This window comes from Peromyscus eremicus, chromosome 1 (genome assembly GCF_949786415.1).
Source record: "Peromyscus eremicus chromosome 1, PerEre_H2_v1, whole genome shotgun sequence".
In the NCBI taxonomy this organism is placed as follows: Eukaryota; Metazoa; Chordata; class Mammalia; order Rodentia; family Cricetidae; genus Peromyscus; species Peromyscus eremicus.
The window spans coordinates 94,021,395-94,048,008 of NC_081416.1; the positions used below are offsets into that span (position 1 = coordinate 94,021,395).

A 26,614-nucleotide genomic window follows, 5' to 3' on the forward strand; every position below is an offset into this window, starting at 1 on the left:
GTTTGAGTAAAGCCATGTTGATGGCCAGGTGACATTTGCATGGCCATCTGGTGACATTTCTTTTTGGGAACAGATTAATAGTGACTGGGGAGGGTAGTTGAGTTGGTGCTTGGGCCAATAGAAGATTCTCAGGTGGCTCCATGGAGCTAAGCACATCTCTGAAGGAGGAGGTCCCCTGTTTTTTTTTTTATGAGAATGTGGACATACAATAATTATTAAATGCTCAGTGACTGGAGGGAGCTCTCCTTCAGTGAAGATGGAGTGCCTTTTAATTCTGAAATTATCAATCAACATAAAGTCTGGGTATTAGTGCGAGGTCCCTGTTAGGAAATTATAAATCTCCTTCCTCAGTGCCCTAGAGTCAAAGGAAAATAAATACAGCTAGAATCAATTTGCTTCTTCATGGAATCACCCCTGTTCCAATGTTCCAGAGCCACCGTCCTGGCAGCCTGCAGTCCCCTTCTCCAGTGTGTGTGTGTGTGTGTGTGTGTGTGTGTGTGTGTCTGTCTGTAGTCTGTCTGTCTGTCTGTCTGTCTGTGTCTCTCATTAGGGGCTGGAGCTCACTGGTTAGGATGGCATGGCTGGCCAGAGACCCCGGTATCTGCCTGTCTCTCCCTCATCAGAGCTGAGATCACATATGCAGCCACCATGCTTAATTTTTATATGGGTGGTAAGGACAGAACCCAGGTCCTCGTGCTTGCATAGTGAGCACTTTGTCAACTGAGCTATCAACTGCCAGCCCCCCCACCCCCCACCCCCCGCAACCATCACCATCTACTTCCTTCAGTTTTTACATATGCCCCACTCACTGCCCAGTACTGGGCTTGTGCTTTTATAGAACAAATGTTTTGCTGGCCCTTGGCCCGCTCCCCAAAGCTCTGCCTCCACTGAGTCTCTCATGCCCATTTCAATATGGCAAGACAAGAAACTTCTCTCTGTTCTGCTTTCCATCCTCTTGACAGGCTGCTCTCCACGTGTCAGTGGGAGCCTTGCCTACCCCGTCCTCCACTTGTCAGGACCTGTGGTGTCTCTTACTGCAGAGATGCTGCAACCTAACTAATCTAATTAATCATCACTAACACTGCAAATGAGCTTCCTCAGCCTTAGATCGCTGCCCTGCTCTCACTGGAAAGGATCAATAAAGGCTATTTGAATGTAGTACTGGTCAACCCATCAGTGCCAGACACTTTTCCAAGCAGGAAGATCAGCCTCCAAAGAGAATTGAGAGAAACTTCTTTGATGGCTGTGTGCAAGACTTGGTAGTTTCAAAATACCTGGCTGGGAGGGAAAACAAGGTTCTGTCCAGCTGTTCAGGGACAGGGTCCCCATCCACTGGTAGAGCATCCTCAAAGACACACAACTGTTCTGCTTCTTTCAGTGTATAACAACATGGCAAAGCAGCTCTAAACCTGTGGATCATAACCCCTTTGAGGTGGAATGACCATTTCTTAGGTGTCACATATCAGATATCCTGCATATCAGATATTTACATTATGATTCATAACAGTAGCAAAATTACAGTTATGAAGTAGCAACAAAAGTAATTCTGTGGTTGGGGGTCCCCGCAACATGAGAAACTATACTAAAGGGTCTCAGCATCAGGAAATTTGAGAACTACTCGCATAGCGCTTACAAATGAATTACCATGGACAGAGGCTAATCCAGGGAAAGGTAAAACTTAAAAGTTAGATATTTTTGGACAGAGGGATTATGGAAGACATTCAGGATGATCTACTCTTCTATTTTAATTTTTTTTTAAATCAAGCAGATTAGTTAATAAAGGAAAATGCTAACACATTATTTTTGAAAAGCAAAATATATTCCAAAGTTTTAAAAGACCAAAATCAAAGTAATACTGAGTTTAATATGTCATATTTTGAAGCTGCACGTGGTGATGCATGCCCATAATTCTTAAACTTTGGAGGCAGAAGGAGAAGGATTAATGTAGGTCTGAGGCCAGTGTGCTCTACATAGGAAGTTCCAGGCCAATCAAGGTCAGAGAAGGATACCCTGTGATAGAGACAGACAGACAGACAGACGGACGGACGGACGGATGGACAGACACACACACACACACAAGGGGGGTCATGTATCAAGTAAGGACAGAAATAAAGAAAGAAAAGCATTTAGTAGTTAAGTAAAAAAATCCAGAGAAACAAGCATCCAGAAGGACCACAAGCTCCCTGAAGGTGGGGTCCTTGAATTCGAGGGCATCAAAGACTCACTCAGCTCACAGCCCTGTCACTCTTCAGAGCAAAGACAGACATTCCACCTGTGCTTCACTACCATTCTCGATTACATGCATAAATACAGCTGTCCTCTCCTCTCTGCTTAGGACACAGGCAAAGAGAGCATCTTATAAAGTGAACCCCCAGCTCCACCCTGGACCTCACCTGCTCTTACCTTCCAACAGGATCCCGGCCATGGGCCTTCATCTGCAGTTTCACATCCACTCCCCTTCCACCTTCCAGATCTGTTCTTACCTCTCAGTATTTAGACATCTAGTCCTTACCATCTTGGGAAAAAAATCTCTGATGTCTATTCCTCTCCTCCTCTTAATCTAGGCCTTGTCCTCAGGGATCTTACTAAAGTGACTAAACACTTTCCTATCACAGGATCCAGAGGGTTCTTTTTGGGCCTTTCTTAACCGACATGAGATCAGCTTTTAACCCATCTGCTCTCTCGTGCTTCCTTGAGACATCATTCTAGTGACTTCTGTAATATAGTTGACCACTTCATCTCTTGCACTGTCCCATTTATGGTTACTTTAAAGTCTCCCCCACTTAAATTCTGCATGTTAGTATTCTTCAGGAAGTCATCCCACACTTGTTTGATTTATCACACTACATTCTAATATCAAGTCATTTCACCAATGCCTAGTATTCAAATAGCACAAATAGTGGATGGTGGTAATTTACATTTCTACCTTAAGCTCTGCTTATAAGCTCAAGATCATATACTCATGTGTCTTTCATACATATAAAAGGTCTTTTTAAAAACGTAATGTTTATGTGTAATGTGTGAATTGTGGGTGCACACATGTGGAAGTCAGCAGGCATCTTTCAGAATTTGGTTCTTTCCTTCTAACATATGCACTCTGGGGATTGAATTTAGATTGTCAGGCTTAATGGCAGGTGGTGAGCACCTACCTATGCTTTGCCTAAGAACTGATAGTCAATATATACAACATCATTTTTTAGGTTTCTCATGCTGGAAGCCAGAAAATCACACAACTTGGACTTTTTTCAAGTCTGACACGAGATCAGTCCTTTGGGAGGGGGCCTTAAAGATACAATGGTTTCCAAAACACAGCATCAGACATTGAAGACTTGGTCTATGAGAGATGGGAGATGAAAAATGTTAGTGGAGCTCACACCCTGAGTTTCCAAGACATAGCACAGGTATAAGGGAATCCAGCACAGAGGGCCCATCCAGCTGAAGAAATGGTCTTGAGCATCTACAGAGACAAATCCAGTCAGAGTTTGAAGGTCAGAGCACCAGAAAGAAGAAATGTGAACCACCAAAGGGATGTAGTTGAGGAGAATTGAACAAGATGAATTTGATGCAACTGGGAAGGCTCAGTATTTTTAAAATTTCAATTTTTCCAGTTGATTTTATATTTGATGCAATCTTAACCAAAACTCCAAAAAGATTATGTACATATAAGCTGATTATAAAATACATACAGAAATGTAAAGGATGTAAGAAAACCAAAACCATTCTGGAAAAGTAGGGCAAAGTTAGAGCATGCAGACTGCCTGACTTCAGGTCTTAACACATCTACAATTTAAATATTGTGGAATAAAGTTAGATAAATAGAACAATGGAAAGAATAAAGAGTCCAGGACAAAATATATGATCAAGTGATATTCTTCAAAAACATAAAAGGCAATCATTTGAATAAAGTATAGTCTTTTTGAGAAATGTTACTAGAACAATTGGACACCACATACAAAAATTATTTTATACCTCATACTATATTCATATATCAAAATGAGCTCAAATGGATCAAATTTATAAATGTAGGAGATAAGAATAAATAGCTTCAAGAAAACAATAAAGCCACACTGTATGGATTTGGATTATGTGAAGATTTCTTTGACACACTACTAAAACATCACACTCAAAAGAAAGATAAGATTAATAAAATAGACTTAAAATTAAGGACCACCCCCTGCCAAAACATAATGCTGAGAGAATAAAAATGTAAGCCATAGTTTTGGAGAGAATGTTTGCCCATGAGATAGTTGATAAAGACTGGCATCAGAACATAGAAAGAACCCTCAGAACTCAATCATATCTAGCAGTCAAAGCAGTTGAACTGACACTGATGGGAGATGAAGAGACAGTGGTTATGCCCATGAAAACATGGTCAACAGCTTGTGTCACCAGGGAGAGGCAAAGCCACAATGTACTTCTCTTTCACACCTCTTAGAATGTCTTAAAATTTAAGGCCCAGTTCACCAATAACTGGTGGGGACACAGAACTAGGATCTTCATATACTGATACTGTGAGTGAGCCAAAACCAGCACGGCCACTGTGGTAAACAGTTCGGCAGTTTCTAAAAAGACATAACAACACATGCCTATGACACGACCCATTCATCCTATTCCTAGGTGAGTATGTGAGAGAAGTGAAAGAAGGTGTCCATGTAAAACACGATACTCATAGCAACTTTATTTGTCACACCTCAAACTGAAAATAAACCAGTGCTCGCCCATAGGCAAGGCCCTCCAGCAGCCAGCAGCAGGGACATCTCTGCAACAGAACTGTACTAGGCAGGAGAAGGGTGGGACCACAGACGCACATATCAGGATGGATAAACCTCACAATCATTATTCTGACTGAAGATGCTAAAGCACACACAGTATGATTCTAACTTATATAGAATCCCAGAAAACACACACTAATCCAGAGCAACAGAAAACAGATCCTGTTGCCGAAGGGCTTGGAGACGGGTGTTAGGCTGCGGAGGCAGGAAGGTTACAGAGGGGCACAAGTGAGTTTTGGGGTAACGAATATATTCATTATTTTGATTATAGAGGATGGATTCACAAATGTATACACATGCCAAGAATTGTCAAATTGCATACTTCAAACATATGCACTTTATTGTATGCCAATTGTCCCACAATAAGAATGCTTTGAAACACATTTAGAATCTGCCCCTTTTCTCCATGTCTATGACCATCACACTGGTGAGAATTACCCTCTCCCTCTAGCCTTTGACAATAGGCTGACCTTTTCCTCTCAGACCAGGAGTTAATTCTGCACAGTAGTTAGAGAGCAATGTTTTAAGAAGATGTATCTATTCACATTACTATGTAGCTCAAAACCCTTCAAAATTGACTCATCAAGACTCAAACACTTACTCTTGCCTACAAGACCCCCTTACTGTTCCTGAGTTCTAGTCTCTCTTCCCCTCTGCTTCTCTCTTTTTAGTCACCTTGCATGATTGGCTCCTGGACTTGACAACACTGTTCCTGTTGCAGGGCTTTTACATGTCCAGTTTCTTTTGGGGGGACTTTGCCCTTATCTAGACAAGATCCTAACCCATCCTTTAGTCTTTAATGTGATTTCTTCTGAGAACCCTAAAGCATTCACTGGCATCTCCTTCACAGTGCCAGCCAAACATGTAAGTAACCTGTGCAATTTACTTACGATCTATCCCATCTAAGCTTCAAGACAGTAGGGGCTATTGCACCCTCAATGCCTAGAACACTGCCTCCCATCTACAGAAACAATGAAGGGCAAGAGATAGAACCACAGTTTACTTTCTGACCCAACAGTCACCCCCTGACTTCCAAAGTAGACTTTGTTTTGCAAGTCACCTATGCGAAAACCCATCCACAGGTATCTGACACCAGGTTGTACTTTCCCCTGTAATGATTTAGGTTTGAACTTGGCACATATTGCAAAAGATAATAAAGGGTTGGTGGTATGGCTCAGCAGGTAGAAGTGCTTGCTGCCAAGCCTGAAGACCTGAGTTCAATTCCTAGAACTTGCACAGTGAAAGGAAAGAATAAACTCCAATAAGTTTTTTTCTGTCCTCCACCTGTGTGCTATACTACACACACACACACTATATGCACACTACACACACACACACAAACACACGCAGACACACACACTTACTTTAAAGAACCACAATAGAAGGCTTGTGGTGCAGCTTGACATGTGCAAGGCCCTGGGTTTTACTCCTAACACAAGGGAAAAAAATGCAGGGAGGCCATGGGAGGGAAAGGAAGGAGAAAAGGAGAAAAAAAGAAGCAAGATAGGAGGGAGGCAGGAAGAAATGCTGAAAAAAAAATATATCTTTCAGCCTTAAATAATTAAAAAATAAAACCATGTACTAGGCTTCAAGAGAAATATTAGTGATGTGTGACATAGCTGAATTTGTAGGTCAGTTGCAATTTTTAAAAAGTCATTCAAGCTCATTTTAATACTAACATGTATTCTGGATGTTTCACCCTGTGACAGTTAACCAAGGAGGAAACCAGATGGGAATGTGCTGGAGAGGATGGGCTCTGCAAGAAAAGAAGCCTGACTGGCCACTGACCCAGTGCTTCTCGTCTTTAGCAAAGCAATGGCCTAGATTTCCATGTAGCAGGAGAGTGGGGCTGGGGAGATAAAGACTGCAAACATGGATGCTTTCCAAAGCAGCTTCCTAAGAAACAGCTCACCCCCTCACTCCCCCACCATGTTTATTTAGACTCCCCTTAATTAGAGCATTTCAGCATGCAGGCATAATCCAATCTGAAGGAACATTTCCCTGGAGAGCCATCTGTCAGAATTAGACCACACTTAGCTACTGGACAGTAATGCAGTATTGTAAATACCACAGACTGCTTAGATTCTCCAAAGGCTCAAAACTCATTTTCCAAGCAAGCATACGCCAATCCTGGGGAGGAGGCTTTCTGTCAGGAAGCTGGCTTGCTGTTCTGGACAGTAATGCTTCCAAAGGTAGAAGATCATTAAAGCTCATCCCAGGGGAACGTTCTCCCTGACTAGTGCCACCTTTCTTCAGAGATGAAATTGCTGTCCTTGACAAATCTATTAAGTTCTCCTTGAGTTGTTGCAGGATCTAAAGAAGTTTTTCCACTCAGCCCATGTCCTCAGCCATGGGATAATGGGACTGGCAGGGGAGCGATGCAGACTCCACTCCTGCTTCCAGCTTCCATCTCAACACTAGCCAACTCATTGTGCAGATATTTTGATATTCACCCCAAGGCAAGCTGACTGGCCCATAAAAGTGTAGAGTGGGAGGTGGGATGAGGGAAGGGGTAAGAAGGTCTCTTTTTAACATCTCCATCATGTCCCTCCATTTCAGAGGTGATGTGAGACACAGTCCCTCCTGTGTCTTCTCACCTCTTTCCCATCTTTCTGCCATGCCATTGTGCCCTGTTTAGATCTTGACAAGGCTGGTACACACATCCCTCAGGAGCTGCTCACAGCTCATGCTGCCTTACTCTTGTGAGAATTCCTTTCAGCTCACTGGACCCATCTGTAAAATGACTGTCAAGTTCTACCCTCTACTTTGGGGTGATCTGTAGGCCCCTGACCTCCAAGTGGGATGTCTCTGGGGTGCTTTATACTCCAGTGCTCCAAGACTTCATTTAGCCCACCGTCCATCTTCCCCAGTTCTCTGACCTAACCTTTCTGATTTCCATTCATGTTTAGTGGTTACACTGAAGAGTAGTCACTCAAAAAAAAAAATCACTTGCACAAGAATAACTGTCAAGGTTGGAGATATAGAGTGCTTGCCTGGCAGGCACAAAATCCTGGTTCTTGCCCAGCACTGCAGAAACCAGGCATGGTTGCATATGTCTGTAATTCTCGAACTCAAGAGGGGAAGGCACAAAGATCAGAAATTCAACGTACTCCGGGGCCCCACAGAGAGAGACCGTATCCTCCTCAGCCTCTGATTCCCAGAAGCTCAACTTAAGATACGAGAATATTGTTACAATTTTCATTTTATGCTTCATTCATCCACATGCAAATTTACTGTGCTAAGTCATAGGCTTTGCTTTCAAAGGCATCTACCCTAGGCAAAGGCATGGGTGTCAGTGGATTCAGAATAAAATTCTTCTTAATACAGCTTAATTTAGATTTTTTAACCTTTCAAACATAGGGGTAGTAGAAATATGCAAGCAAAAAGATAGAAAAAATACAAGACAAAAGTAAGCAAAAAGTTGTATGGCTTTATAAATACCAAAATACACTTGAGGGCAAAAAATATTTTGTGAAAGACACAAAATACTGACAAAAGCTTCAAACAGTGACAAAACCACTAGATCAGAGGGTAAAGTGCTTGTGGTATAAACACATGGATCAAATTCAGCTCCTCAGCATCCATGTGAAAAGCTGGGTATGGCAGTGCATACTTGGCATCCCAACACTGAAAATAGAGATTGGAGGATCCTGGGCCTCAGTGGCCAGCCAGGCTAGCCAACTGGTGAGCTCCAGATCAGTGGGAGACTTGTCTCAAAAACAAGGTGGATATCAATGAGATGGCCCAGTGGGTAAAATACTTGCTACACAAGCCTGAGCCTGATGACCTGAGTTCAACCCCTGGTACCAACTCCCAAAAGTTGTCCTCTGATCTCTGCAGGAGAGCTATAACATGCACATCCCACCCCACCTGTGCTGCAAACACAATAAGAGTAAATAACGTAAAAAATAAGGTGAGAAGAAACAGGAATGCAGTCAACATTGCCCTCTGGCCTCTATAGATGCATGTATGGACACACACACACACACACACACACACACACACACACACACTCACTCACTCACCAAAAGGCCAGAAATAAAGAGGTACTATTATTATAATTTTAACTGTATAGGAAGCAGAAGGTGATAGAACTACTGAGAAGGAACTAAAAACACACCACCACAGCAGGAAATTTCAAACCATATTTTATCAAGAATTGGTATGTGAGAAATTTCAGTCACTATGAGAAAGTAAGGTGGTAACCTTCTCAAATGCACCTAGCCCCTTTATAAAATCCAAGGTGTAAGAGAACACAAACCAAATTTCATGAGATAGTAAACCATCTGTAAACAAGCCATGCCATCTCATCAGAACTGCACTGTTAAATTAACCCACTAAAAATGAAACAGAACATTTGAAAATAACACTCTAGAGTCACATTTGACATTAGAAAGATGAAAACATAGAGTATCAGTATTTGTGGATATGTGTCTATAGCAGTGCTTCTGAGAAAATGTAAAGGCTTAAATGCATCTGGATTAGCTTATACAAAACCTATTTCAAGGGCACCTGAAAGTTAAAAATAGGTAAGAAGGTAAAAATTGACCATTTTTCCAAAGCTAAGTCCTAATTATTAAATGCATATTTTTTGTATTTGTTTTATTTTTATTTTTATTTTTTGGTTTTTCAAGGCAGGGTTTCTCTGTGTAGCTTTAGTGCCTGTCCTGGATCTTGCTCTGTAGACCAGGCTGGCCTTGAACTCACAGAGATTCACCTGGCTCTGCCTCACCAAGTGCTGGGATTAAAGGCGTGCGCCACCACCGCCTGGCATGTTTTATTTTATTTAAATTTTTTTTTTCATTTTACATACCAACCACTGTTACCCTTCCCTCCCCTTCTTCTGTTTCCCCCCCCATTCACTCCTCATAAGGGGGTAAGGTCTCCCTTGGTTAGTCAACACTGTTTGCCATACCAAGTTGGGGCAGGACTAAGCCCCTCCCCCCTGCATCAAGACTGAGTAAGGCATCCTACCATAGGGAATGGGCTCTAAAAAGCCAGTTCATGTACCAGGGATAGGTTCTGGTCCCATTGCCAGAGGCCCCACGAACAGATCAAGCCATACAACTGTCACCCACATTTAGAGGGCATAGTTTGGTCCCATGCAGGCTCCCCACCTGTCAGTCCAGAGTCTGTGAGCTCCCTCTAGTTCATGTCAGCAGTCCCTGTGGTTTTTCCCATCATGATCTGAACCCCCTTTAGTCCCTCTTCTCTCTCTTCAACTGAACTCTGGAAGCTTGGTCAAGTGCTTGGCTGTGGGTCTCTGTATCTGCATCCATCGGTTACTGGATGTACATTTTTAACACTGAAAGACTGAAAATTACTAAAGATGAAAATACTTAGAAAATAATGGGAAAATTGAATAAAAAAGTAGAAGACAAAAACAGAGTAAGTAAAATAGAATGTTAGTGCCCAAACAACCTTGAAATGCTGACAAAGGTCCAGTGGCACCAACCAAGGAAAGGATGAATGATGTTAGAAGGGGGGACAGTGTGACTACAGACAGAAAACAGAGTAAGACTGTGAAGAAGTTCGGTCAATACATTTAAAACAGAAGAAATAAATTATCAAACAAGTCTAAACAATCAGTGCATTAGGAAGAACTAGAAAATGGTGTTGGTCTTCTGGCCATTAATGTAGCTAAATTATTTCCTTCTAAGAAAATAACCTGACCCAGAACACTGCATGCCACATTTCACTAAACACTATGGATAAAAGTAGTGGATATTACACAAAATCTTCAAGAGAAGAGGAGAAGATCTAATGCCCCCTAACTTGTTTTTAGTTTATTTTTTAAAGACACATTCTATGTGACTCAGGTTGACTTCCTGCCTCAAGCACCCTAGTAGTGGGATCACATGGATGTGCAACAATGTCTGGCTTTACAACTCATTTTAAAGGATTCTATATAAAACCAAATTATACAACTAGATGAATAGAGATCAAGAAAATAAAACCACTGGTTTTAATTTACAAATATAGCTGAAAAAAATTAGGACATTATAAAACCAATTGGCAGAAAAACACATAAGCACACACATACACAGTCATGTGTATCTGTTTATGAAGAACAGTAGATCATGAACAAGTTTTCAACAAAACTAGAAAACAGTCATATAATATAAAACATTGAAAGATGAAAGACACAATTTATAGGCTTAGTGCAATAGATTCAGAAAAATAATATAATAAAATTCCATGTCCACTCAGGTTTTCAAATAGTCTAATTTGATGTGTCACCTAACGGTGAAATACTTCAAAGCATTTCTTTTAAGATTAGAAACTGGTCCTAGAAAATACAATGAAACAAGTAATAAAGATGGGGTGACAGGAGACATCAAAAGAATTAGAAAGGAAAGGACTAACAAAATGGGGGCTGGGGAGGTGGTTCAGTGCGTAAAGTGTTCGCTACATCAGCATCGGGACCTGAGTTTGGATCTCTCAACCCCATGTAAAAGCTGAGTGTGTTCACACAAGTCTGTGATCCTAACAACTGGGGAGGAGCAGAGACAGGCAGATCCCCGGAGCTCATTGTCCAAAAAGGCTAGTCAATCAGTGAGTGCTGGGTTCACAGAGATCCTGACATCCTGTCTCAGAAAAGATAAGAATGTAGATAACAGAGAAGACTCCTGATATGGACTTCTGCCCCTCCATCATACATATGTGCTGTCACTTGAACACACACATACATACACATACACACACACATCATGTAGACACATATCGTGTACATGTACACACACACACACACACACATGAACTAACAAAGTAGTCTTTATCTATCTATATATGCTATAATTGTCAATGCATAAAATGCAAGCAATCTGTGATCAAATTATTAGACACAATATGTAGTGATACTAAGTGCTGGCAAGAATACAGTATGAAACAGGTCAGATCTTGCAGGCAGTACTGTAAACTGGCCAGACCACTTAAGGATGTTCTTTGACCATTCCCGGATATATTCACTAGACAAATTCTTGCTCCTATTTAGTAGGAGTATGCATAAGAATGTATAATGGCAATAGTTTCTAAAGTAGAAACATACTTAGTAATTCAACTGCATAAATTATGGTGGGCCATACAACAGATGCTAAAACATCAATACAGAAAATAAAAGCTGGGCAGGGAGGCTCATGCCTGCAATCTCAACACTGTGGCCATGGAGACAAGAGAATCAGGTGTTCAATGTCATCTCAGTTCCACAGTCAGACCAAAGACAGTGTGTGTTCCAAGATGCTCTGTCTCAAAAAAACAAAAACAAAAAACAAAAAAACCCAAAACAACAAACAAATTCAATTAAGTTCAAAAGACTATGGTTATGTGCCTAAACATCAATTATTCTAATAACATAGTTAACATAGTTCACAGAATAATATAGAGAATGTTATTTCTTTCAAATAAATTTCAAAAATAGGAAAAACTTGGCAACCTATTGTTATATGGTAAATTATTTTAAAAACCAAAGGAACTGTAAATCTGAACTTCAATATATTGATTAACTCCAGGAAAGATTTGGGGGGACAGTCAAGGGACATACAGAATGCTGCAAAAAGACTGATAATATCCTCCTCATTTAGCTAAGTTCTGAACTAGTGTTTATTTGTTATTATTTTAAAAGCATATGCATGCATTATACATGCTGTTGTCTGCATTACAGACTCTATCTAAAACAGTAGTAGTTCTCAATCTTCCTAATGCTGTGACCCTCTAATGCAGGTCCTCATGGTGTGGTGAACCTAACTATAAAATTATTTTTATTGCTTACTTTATAACTGTAATTTTGCTACTGTTATGAATCATAATGTAAATATTTGGCATTCAGGATATCTGATATGTGATTCTTGTGAAAGGTTTGAAGGATCATGGGCCACAGGTTGAGATGCTTTACTTTGTTCCAATAATTATGCTATTTTGAAAGCTCTCAAGGTCTGTCTCTAAGAAGCCTGGAGCTTCATCCACCCTTTGTTTCAAGTGCTCCATCCCACAGCTCTTTCTGCCATTGCTCACTCTAAGTAGTTCAAACAGCAGGGTGATTATGTGTCTGATGGGTAATGAGTAGAAAAATAACGCAGAGTGAGGCTCAGTGGATTCTCACAGAGACACAGCTGAGTAGACCCCAGCAATGGCCAAATTCCTGATAAGCACTTAGATGGAACTTGGCTTCCCAAGCAGAGAGTACAAGCTGGGGCTGTCTATAGGACTTTTCAGTCCTTCGCATCAGTGAAGCAAGCAGTCCTTAGGATGTTTAGTCTCACATGCGGTGATATCCTGTGCTGATGTTATCAGCTAGAACCAGCTAGAAAAGCCAATTGCTAGCATCTTCACCCAACTTTGCCTTCAGTGAGGTCATACTGGCAAACTGAAATTAGGCTTGCTGGGAGTAATGACAACATAAGAATCAGCAAATGCTACATGTCAGCTATACTCCCCTGGGCCCCACCCTCCAGCCTGGTGACACTATCTACCAGCATATTCTTAGATATGACACAGTTGTGAAATCATATGATCATTGCTTGTGACTTGCAGAACAATGGGATAATATACATTTCACCTAGCAAGCTTTGGTTAGAGAGTGTGCCTACGTCATCTGTATTCAACCATGCAGAATACACACATTGGACAGACATCCCTTATGTCCTTTCCTGTCTGGTCAGAATTACATACCTACCTCTTTCAGATCTGTAAATGATCTGATGCTCATGGAAAATATAGGGGAATTCCCAAATTGGCTATTACAAATTGCTGGAAATAGCTTTGTAAGGAAAATTTAATGGAAACATAGGCTTTAAAGTATTAATTTTTTTTTTTTTTGGTTTTGCAAGACAGGGTTTCTTTGTGTAGCTTTGCGCCTTTCCTGGAACTCCCTTGGTAGCCCAGGCTGGCCTCGAACTCACAGAGATCCGCCTGCCTCTGCCTCCCGAGTGCTGGGATTAAAGGCGTGCGCCACCACTGCCCGGCAAGTATTAAATTTTTTAATGGCCTATGTTGTACTATGCCCCTTTCTGAACACAATCTATCCATGCTGGCAGAAAAGGGTTCTCCTAACTTCTACTGTCACCAGGAGAGAAACTGTGATACCCTCTCTCAGGAAGAGTCTGAGAGGATCACAGAAAGCCTCTGAGCTACCAGCTAAGAAGCAGACCACCAAGAAAGAGATTTCTGATGTGTCTTGGGCCTATTTGCCTTGGAGCCAGTAATAAATGTCAAGTTCATGGGCCAGATAGTCAGTGTTCCTGATGAGCACCAAACTCAGGCTTTCTGAAATGTTGACCTCCTGCCATAAACTGTCCTTTTTCTCTTGACTAAGAAAAATCTCCACCAATGTCTATTATATTATTACTGCTCTGGTTTCCATGGCTGAGAGCAAAACCCATCATTTTTGCACTCAATAATTTCAATTTTATTCCTCCCTAGGAAATTATGAAGATTAAATTTTATTTCAATGTGAATATTTATAAAGCTCACACTCTTTCCAGAGGAATAAAACTTAACAGAGATTAATTGGTTCATGGGTTTACCACTACATAACATCTTCAAGTCCAGTATTCCTAGAGCCTCACCAAATGAGTCCTTCATGGGAACTTCATTTTATTCACTATCTTAATAAGATAAAAGATGGACTTGAATTATCATGTGGTACACACCTGCAATCACAATACTCAGGAGGCCAAGGCAGGGGATTGCCAGTGCTAGGCTAGCCTGCTCTACAAAGTGAGATCCTATCTCATGAAAGTAAACTTATATATCTTATTTTTAGATGCTATCCTGGAGGTGGGGTACCATTCAGGAACAAATTGAACTTGGCTTTTGCATTTAACAGCACAGTCGGCCAGGGAAGAAATAAAACTGAACAAATGCACAGAAGAAAACAGTGTATGTAATGGTAGAGTACAAAGTGACATGGAAAGCAAATTATCAGAAAGACTTTCCCAATCTGGGACACAGAAAGTTTAGCTTATAGATGTGGCATAAGAGCTTGGTAGGAGTAGCAGGTGAAGGGGACAGAGAGGTAAACCAACACAGCCCATCATGTGAACTAAACAGAGTGACTGCTGTAAGGCAATCCTAATTCCCACTCAGCTGATACTCAGCTATGAATCCCTGGCTGAATCTCTTAATGGGGCATCCATCTAAGGTTCATCTGCCAAATGAAGAGTTTAGATTGTAAGATTTGTAGAGTTCTATTAGATGGCAAAGCAAACATAATAAATAGATGGTATTCAGTTACTGTAAGTAAAAATAAAGCTTTTCTTTTTTTGAAGAAAAAAAAGCATCACAGCAGTTTCCAGCATCAAGGTAAGTATTCACAGAAACCCCTCCAGGTAAGAAGTAACACTAGCTTACAAAATCCTTCTAAGTGTGCAGCATAGCTAATGAGGCAAAAATAGAATTTTTCAGTGCCCAGAAACAATAACTATGAACCCACAGGGTTAAGTAAGCCCTGGAGCTGGGGTTGGAAGGAGGGGAATGTGCTCTAGTGTTTAGCTCCTGGTATTCAAAGGACCGTGAGACAGTCCTGCTTAAAGCTAGATTCCCAAAGCCCAGGGTCACATTGTTAAAAGATGAGTGAAACAGGTAGATAGTGGGGATACATCCTGTCTTGGACTTGACCTAGAAAAAGGAGAGAAAAAAACCAACTCTGTAACCAGTTTCCAACCAATAATACAAACTGCCAACCACCCAAAACTCTAAAGCTTAGGATTTAGTTTAAACTGTTCACTTTTACATCTTATAGACTCAATCTCAAATCATGGTTGGAGGAATGTATTTTAAATGCACACATTGAAATTTTTATAATGCCAGATAAACTTATAGCCACAAATAAAATAGGCAGTAAGACCTGATGAGTCATTAGCCAATAGAAATGCCAAGAAAAAGAGCCAGAGCTGCCCAAATCTCAACTAGAGCCACAAGGAATAAAATACAAAAGCAACTACATATAAAATACATACATACATACATACACTTATAAATGTATACAAACCTATGTATGTGTATGCACGTGAATGTATAAAATAAATGGAAAGTATATTGGGGGAAAAGAGATGATCAAATAAATTTAAAAAGTACAAAAATGTCAAATAATGGGAAAAAATAAATGGCTAAGAATTTTCCAGAATTGATTTGAGAAAAGATACTCAGATTCAGGACTATATCCTGATCAGGATAAACAAAAAGAAATGCCTAATAGCAATGTTGTAATTAAAGTATAGAACACTAAGGAGGAAAGGAAGATCTAGAGATCAATAAAAAGGAAAACTGACATACACCGTAATAAATGGCACACTAAATATTGACTTAAAAAAGGAAGTTAGGAAGCAATGGAATGATTACCTCACATCCCCCAAATCAAAGTAACAGAGTTTTATTCACCTAAATTTTTATTCCCAGGAAAGTAGCCTTCAAAGAATAATCTCAAAACAAAGACACATTTGGGAGTGTTGGGTTTGATTGGAGGTTATGGCCAAGAAACAGACTTTCCAAGAAACAGACATCCCAGTTTCACTCTCCTCACTTCTTTGCTGTCTGAACCTCGGGAGAAGCCAAACACCAAGGGAGGTTTTTTTTTTTTTTTTTTTTTTTTTGGTTTTTTGAGACAGGGTTTCTCTGTGTAGCTTTGCGCCTGTCCTGGAACTCACTTGGTAGCCCAGGCTGGCCTCAAACTCACAGAGATCTGCCTGGCTCTACCTCCCGAGTGCTGGGATTAAAGGCGTGCGCCACCACCGCCTGGCCCAAGGGAGTTTTTATAGCTTGGAGAGAGAGAAATAAAAACCTGAGGCCTCCAGGGGCACCAAGCAGGAATGAATGGAAGGTACAAAACAGTTCTCCAACTAAGGTGATGAAGTAAAAACTACCTTGCTTTCAGAGCAAACAAGAACAGCACATGAGAACTCTATGTACCAGTCACATGTTTCAATGCAGAACACATCAGCAAACTGAATTCAGCAGCGTACAGAAAATGCAACACATCAAAGCGAGTTTGGATTAATCTAAGAATATAAGATTGAGTGAAAATTAGAAAACTGATCAATATAATTGACCATCATAGTAGATTAATATATTATAGTAGATTATATAGTTATAGCATTTGAGAAAGGGACAACCTTTCATGATGTAACTCAGTCTACTAGGAACAAAGAGAGACTTTTATTTGGGACAAGGTTTAACTATGCAGCTCAAGTTGGCCTCAGATTTATAATTCTCTTGCTTCAGTTTCTTGAGTGCTGGAATTGATGGTGTGCGATACCATACTTGGCAGAGAAATGTATCCTGAATATGTTGAAGGTGCCCACACAATACCTCTAGGAAAAAAATCATACTCTACAGGAATGTAAAGACATTATATCTAAAATATGCAACAAGTCAAAGATGCCTGCTCCCATATTTACTAGTTCAAACCCTACTGGATATCCTAGTTTGTACATTAAGAAACAACAACAAAACCAAAAGGACTAAGAAATAAAAGGTACAGACCAGAAAGCAGCAAAGCCATCATAATTCATACATGACTAATTATTTACAGAGAATATTCAGAAGCACCTATAAGAATTAAGAATTTCACAAGAGAAACATACAAAATTTCACTTACATACCTGTAATAGTCATAAAATGCAATTTGAGAAGTTATCATTTAAGGTAACAAAAATGGGTTAGCTAACAATAACTCTAACAAGACCTGGCAGGAACTTTATGTAGAAAAACCACAAATCCTGAGGCAAGGCTTCGAATAAAGATTACATAAATGGAAAGAACACTGTGAATGCAAAGATGTGAACTTGCCTTAAAATGCCCCATAGACTTCATATAGTCCAAAATCAGACAAGATCATTTGCTCATGCTAGGCAAATGTTCTCCCCAATCCCTCGAGGACAAAACATGTAATGCGACGTCAGTGCTGTACAAATGCATTTAAAAAAATATTTTCAGTTGAATCTGAGGATTCAGAGTCCCTGGGAAGACTACAGAATTGTATCAGCATGTGGTTCAGAAAAACTGAAAATGAAAGGGAGAAAATTCTAACTTTTAAAAACCTATATTTTCCTGTGATCTGGTTCTTGTATTACATTGATAGTTTAAGATCCTAAAAGAAAGAATTTTTGTTTGACAATGCAGCTTTAAAAACTATGTGAAAAATCAAGTATCAGTGAAAACTGAGCCAAGAGAAGTTTTTGCTTTTTTAGATGTTAAGGTGCATTGTGGAATAAGAGTATTTGGCAAACCATGCAATGTGAAGGTGCAGTGCAGCAGAACAATGGATAGGAAAAGGAATCCAGAAGCAGATTCTTCTTAGATGGAAATCCACATATGACAGAGCATGCACTGCAATGCACATCACTGGGGAAACACTCCAGAAAACATTCCATATCTACCTAGAAGAATAAATCTGGGGTGTGTCATAAATGAACTGGACTTGAATCCTCCAGTGTAATGGTAGTTTGGGATGGGTCATTTGACCAGTGGTTGGATTTAGAGGAAATCATGAGTGTGGGGCCCCGTGGTAGAATTAGTGTCCTTATAAGGTTAGCACTCAGGCGCTCTTCAGCAGTGAGGATGTTGTGAAGGCAAGATGGGAGAGAGTGCCATCAGCTGTGAGCCTTTCTAACACCTTAAGTTTAGATTTCTCAGGCTCCAGAACTGTAAGAAATCAATGTCTGCTTAAACGCTTATCCTGTGGGATCTTGTTATGGCAGCCAGAGCAGACCAATTCAAGATGCCTCTGTTATAAGATGGAAAAAAAAAAAACACTATTCTGGGAAGACAAAAGTTACATTTGATACATACATATGTATAAGAACAATTTAAAAGGTAGGCCAGAGGCCATAAATTTGAAAAAGAAAGGTGGAGGCAGTATATGGAAGAGGTAGCAAGGAGGGAAGAAGAACATGATGTAGTTATATTTTAATTTCAGAAAATAAAGATGTCAAAACTTTAAAACTTTTGGCCATGCAGGGTAGCATCCTCCTGAAATCACAGCACTCGGGAGGCAGAAGCAGGTGTATCATTACAAGTTTGAGGCTAGCTTGATTTACTCTCTATAGTGAGCTCAAGGTCAACCAGGGATACATAGTGAAAATCTATCTCAAACACAAGCAAACAAATCTTACAAACTCGAAAACTTGCAATAAAAAATTATGGAGAAATATATTCACAACATACCAAGATTCTTTTTGTTTGTTTGTTTTTGTTTTTGTTTTTGTTTTGTTTTTCGAGACAGGGTTTCTCTGTAGCTTTGCACCTGGAACTCACTTTGGAGACCAGGCTGGCCTCAAACTCACAGAGATCCGCCTGCCTCTGCCTCCCGAGTGCTGGGATTAAAGGCGTGAGCCACCACTGCCTGGCCATACCAAGATTATTAATGAAGACACAGCCATGCTACTTTACAATGGAAAACATTGATACATTTTACAATAATAGGCATAAGAATTTCTATTAAAAGTCACCATGGAGTCCAGACAGATAGCTCAGCGGGGTAAGGGGAGGGGCTGAACAAGCCTGAAGACCTGAGTTCCACCCCCAGAATCCATGTAAAAAGCAGGAGGGTAGCATGTATGTAATCTCAACACTCCTACAGGGAGATGGGAGACAGGTTCAAAGGCAGGCTAGCCTAGAGTATGAAGCACAGGAGCAAAACCAAGAGACCTTGCCCTAACTAATAACATATAAAGCTAGAATGGGCCCCTCCCCCAGAGTTGTCCTTTTACCTCCATGCTTGGCACACCTCCACACACTAATAAAAATTATTACAAAAGTAAGTCACCACAGAAATAATGCACACACCACCATAAACTGACAGATGACTATAGTGCATATAATTAACATAGACTTACATACAGACTATAAAAAGAACTTAGCTCATCATGGAGGAGAAAACAGCAGAAGAGTGTGCTGAACAGCCTTTCACAAGAAAGGAAGCCAGAATGACAAATAAACGCATAAAAAAGATGGTCAACCTTGGCAGCCAAGAAACAAAGCAGTCATGGCGCTTCACATGGACACACATACACCCTAACCAGCATGAGGAGAGCAAGAGTTGGTGAGAAAGTGGAGCACTGGAATGGTGACATCTCACAACAGGGGACCTACTTGAGGAGCCACTGTGGAAAGGGCCTTGTAACTACTTGGAAATGTTGAACACCCATATCTTAACTTCAACAGGGAATACACTCTAAAAAACTGTGGCACTGCAAACTAATAGATGAACATAAAATAGAATTATGCTATTCTGAATCACAATTAATAACTTGAATGTCAGCATTGTAAGAATACTAAGGGGCTGGAACGAAGTCTCCATAGTTAAGAACACTTACTGCTCTTGCAGTGGCCCAGGTTCAATTCCCAGGACCCATATGGGAACTCTTAACTGCCTGTATCTCCAGCAATTATGCCCTCTTCTGACCTTCATAGGTACCAGGCACAGACACACATGTAACCAAAACACATTTACCCATAAAATAAAAATCAGTGGATGAAATCCTTCCAGAATGAATGCTTATTTGTCATATGTTAGAACAATGGAATATTGTATACAATGAAAATATACAAATCATATCCACTGCATTGACCTCTATCGTTAAATATCATAATTCATTTTGAGTATAAAAGAAGAGCTATGAAAAGTAGGAACAAAACTTCAACACACACACGTGTCACAATATAAGTAAAATTCAGGGTAAGGGAAGGAACTATAGGAACAGAAGACCAAGAGTAAAAGTATGAGTGTGTTCTCTTCTTCATCTGGTGGTGTCATGCTTGCTCATTTACCTAGTCTCTCTTTGTTCTGCTGGTGTACATTATTCACAGGGTATTTCATGCTTCTGCATCATAGAAACAAAGCCTTAGTGAATCTCAGATCTCTGTTCTCAGTTTCTAGACACAGTCACATTAAAAATCATGAGGCAGATGATGAAACAATCTGTAATTCCACTCATAGCATCTCCCCTCTCCTATGGCCATCCAAAAACCTGGTTAAATGCTTCATGATGAATCACACATTCTTCTTAATTCTTCTGCAATCCATAATTTTCCAATAATGATCCAGAAACTCTTAGTTCTGGAAGAGGGTTGCAATGTTATTGATCTCATGGCTAGGAGGTCTCTGTAGCCTGACATCATATTCCTGTCCTTTTTGAGGAGACCTTTCCCCCAAGGACCTGCCTCACCTGAACTGTGGTCAGCCTCTGTGTACACACTGTTGCTCTCTCCACAAAACCCCTAGATGGCAACTTCCAAGATCCTCACTGAGCTATCTAGAACTTCTCTAGCTAGCTTTTGGCTCCATTTGCCGGATCATTACAAAAGAGTCTGTCGGGATGGTGTGAACAATGCCTCCCTACCCAAGCCTGAGATCAGACCTCATCAGAGCTCATCATCATGACTGGGTTCTATACACACACACACACACACACACACACACACACACACACACACACACACACACATATATATATTTGTTAAATGCCCCAGGGGGTGCTATTTTGGGGACACTCAATCTTACTATGAACATCTTTTCTATTTTATTCGTTTAATCCTCCTCAGTTGCCCCTTGATTTTGGCAGCTGGGATCTGAAGATAATCCTTGCTCTCCTCAGCATCCATTTTTGAGTTTACAAATGTTATTCAAGATGAAGAGGTCTGTTCCTTCCACAATATCCCAAATCACTCTAGCTTTATCAACATCTGTTCTCTACACCTTCTCTTCCTTCCAAACATGAAGATGGAGCCCACCATGACCTTGGCCACACTTTCTTTACCTAGATAGCATGACAGTGCTGGCACAGGTACTTCAGGGCACGTGGAGAGAACTACTAAGGTGTGAGGAAGTTCCCAGATCATAAATATGTCAAAGGGCTGAAGAGTACTTTGGGGATATTTGGTCCTGGGGTACAGATTTGGGGTCTTCTTCTTTAGCAGAGTGAGTCTTTGACTCACTCAAGGCTCAATCCCAAATTAGATCTGTACCTGAGCCAGAAAGTGACTTGGTCCCTCTGGATGCCAAGGTGAAGAGGGCAACACTGGCCTCAAGAAAAGGCACTAAGAGTAGCCTCGGGGAATCTCATCAGGCATCTTGAAAGCATCAGTTTCCCAAGAAAGTCCAGTTTTGCTCAGCCTGGAGCTTTAGGGCAGTTCAGCAGGGACTGACAAGGATGTAAATGGAGGAAAAGCATCCCATGGGATCCCATGTTTGAAATGTAAACATGGCTACATAGACTCTTGGCCTGTGCTAAGTCTGACATGAGACTTGACCTTCTGTGGATCAGTTCTACCTTCTTTTCAGACTGACTTCCTTATAATTTTAATTAATGAGTATTATGTTTGAAATTACAGCGCTAACTCTTCTTAATCACTTCCTAGTTCAGGGTTAAAATTGAGGATTTGGTCCTGGAAGCACTGTTAAGCCAACAAGAGAATCCAGATATGGACCTGGCGCTGTCAATCACGCAATGGACTTTCAGCTGTAGAATACAGTGAACAAGAGTGGGGACCCAGTTAGTACAAACTGAGATAGCTCTTAAGAAAATGTTGTGAGGACTGATAGAGAAGAGCTAAGAAAGAGGAAAAGTGATTCCTTAATAGTTTTAGCAAATGATTTTTGTATATATCAAAATCAATACTGTTAAAAACCTATCCCTTCATTGATACCAAGAGCTTTTAAAACAATAGTATCATTGTCACTTTTGTAGTTTGCTCCCAAATAACATAATGTGTAAGCAGTCTTGCTGTGAAAACCAAGAAGCAACCCTTCCACATCAAATGAAGCAATGCCAGACTCACGTTGGTGACATACTCGATATCCTTCCAAAGGATGCACTCCCTGGGGAAATCAGCCAAGTCGAAGAAGTGGTCCACCACCACTTGACCAATCAAATCATGGCGAGAGAACCTGTCAAAGTCATACACAGAGAAGTGAAGCTTCCGAGCTTCAAGGTCATTGTAGGGAACAGGAAATAAAAACACCTCATCAAATACAGGGTTTAGGGTCTTCCTGTGAACTTTAGTCTGGTGTTTTGTTTTCCGGTCAGGAAGCAAGTAGATCTTAACGTAAGGATCTGAGGTCCCAGAGAAGTCCTTGGCAGGCAAGTTGACGGCTTTGTGGATCTTCACGATGAGCTGTTCCAAGTCACAGTCATATTTTAGAATGAAGTTCAGTTTCCCGCAGGCTTTGCTGTTACTCCTCCTCCCATCGTCATTGTCCAGCGACCTCTGCTTATATAATTCTGGTTTAATTCTACCAATCCCAGTCAACTGCTCCTGCCTCTGAAGCTGTTGGATATTAAAGTCCGGGTTCGACAGGTTGAGTTGTCTTCGGATTGAGTTATGCCTTAAATGAAGAGGAAGACACAGCAGAGTTATAACCTCATTAGCTATCTGTCTTTCAGAAACTAGTGCCTGGAATGTCAGTGTGCTATTGTACTTTGAGTAGTGCTTATGTCCATGTCTGTGTCCACCCCCCCCCCACTTTTTTTTTTTTTTTTTTAACCTAAACTCAAAATGCTCATCATGTGAGTAATGAGTAATGTGAGTAAAGATGCTCCCTACAGCTTTAGGCTAAAAATTGAGACTTGGTATCAGGAAATGAACTTCTGCACATGTGACCCAAAAGTTTTAAAGGTTTTCATGTACTTTCTAAATGGTCTAATGTGCATTAGAGCCTATCTGGCTCATAGGATGTGAAGATTTGCATGGACAAGATTCTTTAAGAAGAAAATTATTCACTTTTAGATAATATCCCCAAACTGAAATAATTGGCTATCTGTTGTGTTAGAAAGAATGCATCTTACTCAAGCTGGGTGTGGTGGCTGATGCCTATAATTCTAGCACTTGGGAGGCAGAGATGGAACATTTACCACTGAGTTAAAGTCAGCCTAGACTGGAAGGTGAGACACAGCCTCAGAAACGAAACCAAACCAAAGATAGCTTTCTCTACATTACATGAAATTTCCTACTACTGGCTTACAGCTTTATAAAGACACAAATTCTTACTCGTTCAGATAAAATTCTTTCATTGTGGGAATAGAGATTTTACTATTGTAAAGACTTATGGGACCAGGGTATGCATGCTTGCAAAGGATTATGGTGCCTCTGTCAGGAAAGAGACTATGCTGTCTCCTGTTTCACATGTGTTATCAGCAAGTGAGAGTTTTCTTTCTAAAAATGTATTATGTATGTGTATGTGCGTGCGCGCGCGTGCGCGCGCGCATATGTGTCTAACGGTATCCATGAAAGCCATAAGCTCACACCCTCTGAGCTAGAATTACAAGTGGTTGTGATCTACCAAATATGGGTGCTGGACCCAAATTCCAGTCCTCTGAGAGAACAGCAAATGCTCTTAACTGCTGACCCATCTCTCTGGGCTCAAGAAGTTTTACTTCTGAAAGAAACATTCTTGACAAGAAATTAAAGTTGAGCGACCATAAACTAGAGATAAATTAAGGAAGGTTAGATGCTGATATTAGCACATTAGACTTTGCTAATAGACTCTAATCTTCACCTCTAAGCTTGAGTTAGAAGTTTCCCTTATATCCCCTTAAATCCTGTCTCATCTGAATTGGTCCTCATAAGGAGGAAGAAGCAGTCACTGAGATATGGCTGGTTATTTAACTGCTTTTTTATGTGGTGCTAGGGAGTGAACTCAGGGCCTCCTATCTGCCACATAAATGCTCCACTAACTGAATTCTAAGATCCCAGTTTATTTTTACTTTTTCCTCTGATACAAGCTCTCAACAGTTTCTCTGGCTGTCCTTAAACTCACTCTGTAGTCCACATAGGCCTTGAATGTGTGGTCCTTGTTCTTCAGCCTCTAGTAGGCCCCTCTTGCTGGCATTATAGGTCTGCATCAACAGGCCTAGAATAAGGCTGTACCAAAGGTTACTTTTTCTTGTTTTTTAGCTCAGAGTGCAGTTTATATTCTAAATAGCCAGTCAATAACCTGAATTAAAATAGTGTCTAGTGGAAAGTAACAGGGACATCTGAGTTGTCTCTAATGGACTGGTGACTGGTTGGAGAGGCAGAGCAGATACTTGCATTTGCTTTCCTTTCCTTCCTTGAGACTACCTTATGAAATAATCATGTGAAATTGGGATTTACACACCCAAAACATTGAAATTATTCTCTTCTTTATAGCTCAGATGTTGTCACGCTGAACATCTCGACATCCTAAAATAGCCCCTGGTCACTAATCACCCACATAGCACCCCAAGATTGCTGTCACAGAAGGATCACTTGTACCTGTCACACTCAACACAGTCCACACCAAACAGATACATATCCCAGGTATAAAAATGCCCAAACATGCAAAGACTGCAGTCTGAAAGCATCTGCTGCAGATTATAATTTCTTCCAGAGAAATCCAGAATGTTAAAGGTATTTTTTGTGCCTAATGATTTAGGGGAGGTCAGAAAGGCAGGAGATGCTTTTAAGTGACCGAACTGGCTGTCCATTAGTGTAGCCAGGCCACTCCCTCATCTAGAAGTGGAGCCGCTGTGGAGCTAGAACAGAGCTTTGATCTTGCTCTGCTGGACTTTGTGTGCAAGAGGGACTGGCACAGAGTAACAAGCATCCTACCCTAGGCAGAAACCAGAAGAGATGAGGGTACCAGCTCCATCTCTCTCTGCTCTTCATCTTTCTTTTCAAGTTAGATCCAGTCATCATCTATACTTCAGTGAAGTTATTTTATACCATTCTGGCTAAGGACTAGTTAGTAGGACTAACAGGTGATATTGGTTAGTGGTACTCTTTATGTAATAAATTGCACCCTTGATAGCCAATATGTATGGCCTCGGAATGTGGTTCAGTTGGTAGAGCGCTTGCCTAACACTCACCAAGTACTGGGTTCAGTCTCAGCACAACTTAAAGCTGGGGATGGTGGTGCATGCCTGTCATCCTAACACTCAGGAGGTAGAGGTTAGCAAGCTCCCAAATTCAAGGTCATTCTTGACTACATGGCAAGATGGAGGCCAGTGTGCGATACATGAGACCTCTACTCAGAGACAGCCACTGAGTGTTTCTACTCAGGACTTGAGTCTGATTGAACCAGCACTGGGCCCAGTCACTGTGCCACACTCTTCCTGGGTTTCTGCTAAGCAGACTCTTCATAGCAGGTTTCCTTCATGTTTTTATAGTTCTGGCTGTAGATTCATCACAGAAAAATTTTGTCTGTACTCCTATCTGTAGAACTAACCTATGGAGCACATTTTAATTTAAATTTAAAATATCTGGAATTACCTATTTAACAGTGGAACATATTCTGCTCAACATATGCATTCCCTTAGACAAAATCTGGAGATATTAGTATTACATGTTCGCTCTTCCTAATCACAATGGAGTACCAGTTGGTAAAGGGAGAGTGTTGGAGAGGACATTATGGAGACATTTGTACTTCAAAGGCAGAAGCCAAATCTCATCCCTGAATGTGCAGGGAGACTCATTCCAAATTCCAAAACAAATTCTGTCAGTAAAGCGCTTGCCTTGAACATACAAAAATCTTACTTCAGGGGGATGAAGCTATGGCTCAGTGGTTAAGAGCATTTACTGTTCTTGCAGAGGACCTGGGTTCAATTCCCAGCACCATGTGGCAGATCAGTAACTCCAGTTGCAGGGGATCCAACACCCTTTGCTGACCTCTTCAAATACCAGCATGCACATGGTATACACATGTACACACATACACAACACTCACATACAGAAAACAAGATAAACAAATCTAAAATAAAATTAAATTTAAGAAATTAAAAAGCACCCGAGTCCAACTTTCAGAATCTTTTTTAAAAATTACATTTCATTCTTTTATAACAAAACACAAAAGCTGGGTTTGGCAGCACATATTTGTAATCCCAGCACTG

The 26,614-nt window shown here is 40.7% G+C and overlaps 1 protein-coding gene across 1 annotated transcript in view; it reads right to left on the minus strand.

The window, feature by feature from the left end:
* The window catches only part of Syt9 (synaptotagmin 9), a 181,008-nt gene that overhangs the window by 95,080 nt on the left and 59,314 nt on the right, over nucleotides 1-26,614 (minus strand). The window contains exon 5 of the mRNA XM_059260867.1: nucleotides 22,548-23,094. Within this exon, the coding sequence (XP_059116850.1) occupies nucleotides 22,548-23,094 (547 nt within the window). The remainder of the gene's footprint in view (nucleotides 1-22,547; nucleotides 23,095-26,614) is intronic.